The 8,649-nt window shown below is 36.1% G+C and overlaps 1 protein-coding gene across 1 annotated transcript; it reads left to right on the forward strand.

Moving 5' to 3' along the window:
• Positions 1-2,128: 2,128 nt before the first annotated feature.
• LOC102964935 (olfactory receptor 52E2-like) lies at positions 2,129-3,070 on the forward strand. The gene has a single exon (XM_015540750.2). The coding sequence runs from the start codon at positions 2,135-2,137 to the stop codon at positions 3,068-3,070; it is 936 nt and encodes a 311-aa protein (XP_015396236.1). The 5' UTR covers positions 2,129-2,134.
• Positions 3,071-8,649: the final 5,579 nt, after the last annotated feature.

Raw genomic sequence — 8,649 nt, forward strand, 5'->3', positions numbered from 1 at the left:
AATAAAAGAATCTGCCATTGGCACTTTGCTTACATTGATAAATCATAGAAAATTCAGCTCCCATAATTGAATCCTACTTTCTATTCTTGTGTTGATCACATCATGCCTTTTTATTCACCATTCCATTACAAGGCCAGAGGATTATAGAAGAGAGACTATTCTTACAGTCATGTCACAGAGCATCCCCTACAAATAACATCTAGGGGCACCTGGGTGGCTCAGTAGGCTAAGCTTCTGAGTCTTGTTTTCAGCTCAGGTCATGGCCTCACAGTTCATAAGATCAAGCCCTTATTGGGGCTCTGCACTGACAGTGCAGAGCCTGCTTGGGATTCCCATTTGTCCCTCTCTCTCTGCTCCTCCCCTACTCATGCTCTCTCTTGCATGATCTCTCACTCTCAAAATCAATAAATAAACTTAAAAAAAACCAAATAATATCTATTATTTTTAGCTTCCTTCCTTTTCAAATGTCTACCATTTCTTCCCAGGAGTTCCAGCTTTCCTCACCCACATGGTACTACTCCCTCTATTAGTTGTTTATCACAGACATGACACTTCTTGCCTCTGCTTCTCATACAACAATGTCTGGCTAATACTCTGATTGTCTAACTGAAACTGGGATCATAATTACTACTGCTCCTCTGGAATCCTCCAATGATATAAAATCATGAAAAGACACTTTTTACCAGAAAACAATTACATGTAATGAATGATCAAGTGCTTCAGAAATACTCTAACAAATGACATAAAGTACATGAACATGTAGAACAGCTTGGGTAGCTTTGGATATGATAGATTCAGCTTGCTCAGAATATGCCACCTGGTCTTTTCTTCAACATATTTGTCATGCATCTTAACTCTTAAAATAATGACTGCCTGAGATTTATAATGAAGACATTGATATCTCTTATTCAGAGGGATGTGAGTTTAAAAGAGATTATGTGTTTGTGTGAATGTGTGTGGACAAAGGGAAACTGTGTGGATCTGACGTGACTGAGGCATGAGTCAGCTTTTCCTTATTTCCAATCTCTCTCCATTCCAATTTAATTATTTCCTCTCTACCTTCTTTCCACAGCTCCAGAACTACAAGCGCTTCAAGCGTTTGACAAGGGTTTTAAACTATTTAAGGTTCAGATCCACATGTAAAAATATGGTTAACTATGTTCTCCTATATGTGTTTATAAAGATTAGAGCTGGTACTTGCATAGGTGCCGACAACGTGGAAAGTAATAGGCAGTACCTTCAAAAATGGTAGTTGCGAGGCGTCTGGGTGGCTCAGTCGGTTAAGCGTCCGACTTCAGCTCAGGTCATGATCTCGCGGTCCATGAGTTTGAGCCCCGCGTCGGGCTCTGGGCTGATGGCTCAGAGCCTGGAGCTTGCTTCTGATTCTGTGTCTCCCTCTCTCTCGGCCCCTGCCCCGTTCATGCTCTGTCTCTCTCTGTCTCAAAAATAAATAAAAAAACGTTAAAAAAATTTTTTTAAATAAAAAAAATGGTAGTTGCTTTTGTTTTCACCACATTTGCTTCTTATTTTGTAATAATAATGAATAAATATTAACAAATGGATGGATTTTAATCCTAAAGACTTATTTCTAATAGTTGAGACTACATTTTAATGAATCTGTGTTCATTAACACTTGTTACCCATCTTGTATGTCAACACCTATGTGTTACCATCTAACCAAATGGAACCAACAGAAATAACTATTTACATAGGCCAGCACAACTCTGTATATGCCAAAATTGAAAGTAAATTATGTTGGTGATGACAGAAGATAATTAATGAAGTAGGTATTAAGGCAAAATCTTAGCCTAATACCAGTGGTGAGACCATTGCAAATTAAAAAAGAAAAAAGAAAGTTGCTAACAAAGATGAATATATTATGAAAAATTTTTTATTATAATCCACTGCATAACTGCTTCCAAAGGTTTTCACTGAGAATTCACTTCCTCACGTTGCTCGAGATGGATTTCTGATTGTACATTTTAATTGTGTGAATTAACTGAAGAGGAGAATGTACAAAATTGTATGATCTTATTTTTCTTTAGGTTTAAAACGTTGCAGAGTTATACCTTGTGTCCTGAGGATTAACGAACATATAATTGTAAGAACATGGACTTATGCGTTACCTATCAACATGTCCCTTCCCAATGACACCCAGTTTCATCCCTCCTTCTTTTTGCTGCTGGGGATCCCAGGACTGGAAACTGTCCACATGTGGATTGGCTTTCCCTTTTGCGCTGTGTACATGATTGCACTCATAGGAAACCTCACTATTTTGTTTGTGGTCCAGGTTGACAGCAGCCTACACCAGCCCATGTTCTACTTCCTGGCCATGTTGGCTACCATTGATTTGGGTCTGTCCACAGCTACCATCCCCAAGATGCTTGGGATCTTCTGGTTTAGTCTCAGGGAGATAATCTTCGATGCTTGTCTCACCCAGATGTTTTTTATCCACAACTTCACTGGTATGGAGTCAGCAGTCCTGTTGGCAATGGCTTATGACCGCTATGTGGCCATATGCAACCCACTTCGATATAGCACCATTCTCACCAACAAGGTTGTCTCTGTGATTGGTGTTGGTGTGTTAGTGAGGTCATTTATTTCTGTTATTCCATTTGTGTTTCTTATTTTGCGACTGCCCTTCTGTGGGAATCATATCATTCCCCATACCTATTGTGAACACATGGGTCTGGCTCGTCTGTCTTGTGCCAGCATCAAGATCAATATCATCTATGGCCTGGGTGCTATTTCAATCCTAGTATTTGACATCATAGCCATTGCCCTTTCTTATGTTCAGATACTCTATGCCGTTTTCCATCTTCCTTCCCGCGAAGCCCGACTCAAGTCCTTCAGCACATGTGGTTCTCATGTTTGTGTAATTCTTGCCTTCTATACACCAGCCCTCTTTTCCTTTATGACACATCGCTTTGGCCATAACGTCCCCCGCTATATCCACATACTCCTGGCCAATCTTTATGTTGTAGTGCCACCAATGCTCAACCCTGTCATATACGGAGTCAGAACCAAACAGATTTATGACCGTGTGAAGAAAATAATATTGCAAAAATAAAGAATTAAAATGGAATATGTATATAGATGGAACTTCTGAGCAGAGAAATGCCTTGTGATATTAAATTTAGTAAATTTAAATGTGCTTGACAGTGTTTATTTTTTTGGGGGGAAGGGGGTCCATTCTGTAAGTATTTTAATGAATTCAGAGACTGAAAGCTTAAGCTTTGTTATCCAATTTATATGGTAAGTGAGGGCATATCAGAGTCTTTATATGTGATTTTTAATAACTGGTGTCAGTAGGTGATTTAAAGTAGAATTTATAGGGCATGCTGTATTTTTTTGGACATGTACTGGTTACCCTTTATCATTTATATGGCTCTTTCTTTGATGATTCTTATTCCTTTTTTATCTCTAGGTGTCCCTGTATTGGTTTCTCTCTCCTTATTTTGCATCCCCCCCCCAATCTGTTCTTCTTTTTCTTTTTTTTTCCTCTTCAGAAATTATGCAAATTTTCATTGCATTACAAAAACCGTATTGTGATATCCTGTGATTTCATCAAAATACTGCAAAGATCCAGAATCATATCATAAGATTAAGTCCTGGTTTTATACATAGAAATAAATGTGGCTACAAAAACCTTCCTCCTAAATTTTTGTGTGGCGTTTCTCACAAATATATTCAGGTTTACATAGACCCAACTGTGATGTAAACTTGAAGGAAAAAACCTCCTGCAGCCCGGAGAGGCTGCCCACTGTCACCTCCTGGGTTCTATTGGTTTTTTCACTTGCTTTGAGAGTCATCTTGTAGTTGTTTCCTTTTGTCCTGTCTTTTCATATATGATTTGAACAGTTAAACAGAACTTGATTCCACTCCTACTTCTATCTTTGATGCGTAAGTTTCAGTGGCCTCAATTTCTTTACTTTCCAAATATAGTCATAGTTTCATTTCAGAGATTAAGCATGAAGACTTAATTATATGATGCTTCTAAAGTCATCAGCATAGTTCCCAGGATGTTGTTTGCAATAAATACAAAATAATTGTTAGCCATTAGTATTATCATTATTTGTATTACTATGTTTTGTTTATTATTCTCACCCTTGACAACAGTGTTTCTATAAGAGGTGTTTATGGGTTTTATTTTAATACCACCCTCACATAAAATAACCTGAAGCTAAAGTGACACAAAGTACAAAAAGTATCTAACATAATATATACATTGTATATGTACTACACACACACACACACACACACACACACACACAAGATAATAGTCCACAACTAATTGGTTGATATTTTATAAAAACTTGATTTTCTTAAAGTTATTATTTAAGGAAAATTTTCAAAGTGCTCATTTTACCTAACTCCATCAAAAATGACATTTATATTTTTCATGTATATATTTGGTATTACCGCTTAGTCTTTAAAACAGAAATTTTTAATTTGGAAATAATTATTTTCATCATTTATCCTTCTCTTCCTCATTGTGTAATGCGAGGCAAGTTATCTCCATTATCTCCACAATCTTTTGTTATTTGGGCTCATATCTCTTGATCTCACTCATATGTTCCTTTTTCTAACTTTCTGTAGCCTGATCTCTTGAATGTGATCACTCTATCTCTGAAGTACCTCTATCATCAGCCACTTCCAGTCTTCCAGACTAGCTGATTTTGTTTCATAAATATCTCTCAGGTATTTTGTTTTCTGTCTCCAGTGGTACCATTTTATTTAGTATTCCTAGTGACCAGCGTGTGATGTTAGGACCTTTGTGACATTACCCATGCCAAACATCCTCCTGATTTCAGGTTTCATATCACAATTAACATCCTTGGTTTTTGCTTTATAGAGATATGCCTATTCCTTCATAAACCCCTCTACACTCCAAATATACCTACTTTCTAAGACCTATTGCCTGTCTCTCCTTCATTCGCTAAATACTAATGGCACACCAATTTTCTGGTATTTGCATTTTAATTTTCAAAGTCTACTATTCAAATAAAATCTTGTTTCAGATAAAGAAAAACATTGGTTCACATAGGAGTGAATTTCTATATGTATGCACATTTTAGGGTAACTATCCTCATACTGTTGAAGATAGAGCAATACTCACTTTTCTTTGCCTTCTGTGCACTTCTGCTCCATTCTCTTACTCACAACTTAATATTATAATCACTTGCAATGTGTATATTTCATCCTCTCTCCTCCTGGGCGATAAGGAATTTAACATTACTTTATTTATCCACTTAGTTACTTATAGTATGACTCACACAGCTACTCAATAATGTATGCTGAATGAATCAATCTAAGTAAGAATAAAATAATGCACGTACTTACTATTAGTCACAATATAATACAAGAAAGTTGACATTAAACATGTGCATTGGTGTAAGCTACATTGCCAAAATTTAAAAAAAAATGTACAAAAACAGACTGATAATAGGATATTATAGTACATCAGAAAGAGGTGAATAAATGATATAATTCTAAAAATAGTGAGTGCGTACAGCACATGTTTCCAACTCAACTGATTTATTAATGCAAAATGGAATATACATATTTTTACTTCTTTTTTTACTCATTGTGCCGTTTTTTCTTAAACACACACACACACGTACACACACACTCCTAAACATGTGCTTGCACACACACGTGTATATATGTATATGAACACATAAAGATAGATTTACACACACATACACACAATGTTGGGGGAATTTACAAAATGGAAAATATTCTGTTATGCAACTTCTTCTAAAAAGGCCAATTTCACATTAATAGTGATTTAAAAACTTGATTCAAAATTCCTTCCTCTTGAAAGCCTTTCTAATGTGGCCTTAGCACACTATTTCATGATTTTTACTTCCTGAGTTAAGAACCAGATGTCCCTGTGCTTTCCTCAGTAGAAACACTGATTACAGACTCTTTTTTTCTCTTGCACAAGTAGGGCCATACCCATTTAATCAAGATGCATAAATTATGATCATATAAAAATATTTCCTCATTGAAGAATATAAAATTGAAATTAAATACCATAATCTCATGTTATTAGCATTTATCTTCCATAATACTACATTTTTTAATTTGAAATGACTTATGTTGTTCAGGTCAATAACTTAGTCATTCTTTCAACAAAATTTAATAAGAAATGTTACTCAGCATATTGTGCCAACTACTGGGGTATGCATAAGGATGTACATGATAATTTCAGGAATTTGCTCCCTAGTAGATGAGAAATATCAGCATACATTATATGATGTTCCAAATGAAAACAATGAGGGTGGTGTGTATATAATGAAAGGGAGGCAGGGAGAGATATGAGGGGGGTGATGATCAATCAGGAAAGAGAGCACAGTCAAGCTGTATGGAAGGGTAAATTGATTTCTCTGGGCATAGAATAATTGGTACATTCTAGGAAAATAAAAAGCAAACATTGCAAGCATTGTATTTTTGATTTTGCTTATTTCAATGCATTTACCATGTGCATCCTAATAAGACTACAATCTGGCAGATGTGCAACAGTGATTTTTTCTTGATAGTCCTGTTACCTCTTAAGCCATTATGATTATCTGCATATTTCCAATTTTCACTCATTCCTTGGCTTAACACTCACTTCATCTCTTCTTATTTTTATCTTCTGGTTCATGCAGATATAGTATAGTGGTTTTTTCTTTTTCTTTTTTCTTTTTGTCTTTTTTCTTGCCCCCAGAGTTTCACATAAAAACATTCAAGCATCAAAATCTTAACACAATTTGATGTGTCTATTTTCTGCTTTACAAGATTTGTTAGATTAATCCATTTTGCATGTAATAGTAATTCATTTGAATTTTCTTTTGGTTTGCTTCTTATTGTTTTTATTGTGCTGTTTTATTTCTTCATAGATAGTATTTTCTTTTTTTAAAAAAATTTAATGTTTATTTATTTTTGACAGAGAGAGAGAGACAGAGACAGAGACAGAGACAGAGCATGAGCAGGGGAGGGGCAGAGAGAGAGGGAGACACAGAATCCGAAGCAGGCTCCAGGCTCTGAGCTGTCAGCACAGAGCCTGAAGCAGGGCTCAAACTCATGAACTGCAAGATCATGACCTGAGCCAAAGTCAGACACTTAACCGACTGAGCCACCCAGGTGTCCCATTGAACCACCCAGGTGCCCTGATAGTATTTTCTTTAATGAATAAACCCAATTAATTTATATATTCTACTGTTGTTGAATAATTTTAATTATTTAATTTTTTTCTCTATTCTGAATAAATCCCTATGAACATTTTTGTGTATGTATTTTGGTGAACATAATCACTCATTTCCTTTGGACATTTATGTAATAGTAATTGCTGGGAATATTTAGAATTAGCAGACACTTCCAATTTCCAAAGTGGTCAGCAGATGCTCCTATCTTTATGAACACTTGGAATTAGCAGTCTTAATTTTCAGCCATACTGGAAAGATTGTAGGTATAGCATGGTGCTTTATTTTCCTGATAAGTAACAGTGATGAAAAAATTTTCTTATGCTCATTGGATATTATTTTCCTTTAAAGTGCCAGAGTAAGTATTTGCTCTTATATTTTACATTGTTTTGTCATTTCTTTATAGATTAATAATAATTTCAATTCACTATTTTAATGTGTTATTAATATAAGTGTTTTAACCAATATATGTATTGGGAATATCACCTCCCAGTCAGTGATTTTCCTCCTGTGTCACCATCCTAATAGAAATTTTGGTAAGTGGTGTTCTTACATTTTTCACTCTTTTTAAAAATTAATTAAAACAATTATTGTTTGAGAGAGAGCATGAATGAGCATGAGAGGGGAGAGGGACAGAAGGAGAGGGAGAGAGAATCCCAAGCAGGCTTCATGCTGTCAGCACAGAGCCCCACATGGGGCTTGAAGTCAGGGATCCCAAGATCATGACCTGAACCAAAATCAAGAGTTGATGCCTCACTGATTGAGCCACCCAGCTGCCCTTTATATTTTTCTATGATTAAGTAATGTAATTTCACTTTATTTTTATTCATTACATTGAAAAATACATTTGGCCTTATTTTGTAATATTAGTGTAATGGATCTTTTTCTTTGGTTTCCATGTGTTTCATGTCTCTAAATACATTTCATGTGGGGTGCCTGGGTGGCTCAATTGGTTAAGTGTCTGACTTCTGGTTTTGGCTCAGGTCATGATCTCACTGTTTGTGAGATCAAGCCTGTGCCAGGCTCTATGCTGGCAGTGCAGAAACTGCTTGGGATTCTCTCTCTCTCCCTCTTTCTGCCCCTGCCCCACTCATGTGCTTCTGCTCTCTTTCTCTGTCTCAAAATAAATAAGTAAACATTTAAAACAAACAAACAAACAAACATAAATTCATGGTTTTTTTTTTTTCATTTTTATGTTAAATTAATTTTTATTAACTTCTATTTGGGGCACCTGGGTGGCTCAGTCGGCCAAGCACCAACTTTGGTTCAGGTCATGGTCTCACAGTTGGTGAGTTCAAGCCTGGCGTCAGGCTCTGTGCTGATGGCTCAGAGCCTGGAGCTGGCTTCAGATTCTGCGTCTCCCTCTCTCTGCCCCTCCCCTGCTTATGCTTTCTCTCTCTCTCTCTCTCTCAAAAATAAATCAAAATTTAAAAAAAAAATAATCTTTAATGAATAAATA

This window comes from Panthera tigris, chromosome D1 (genome assembly GCF_018350195.1).
Source record: "Panthera tigris isolate Pti1 chromosome D1, P.tigris_Pti1_mat1.1, whole genome shotgun sequence".
In the NCBI taxonomy this organism is placed as follows: Eukaryota; Metazoa; Chordata; class Mammalia; order Carnivora; family Felidae; genus Panthera; species Panthera tigris.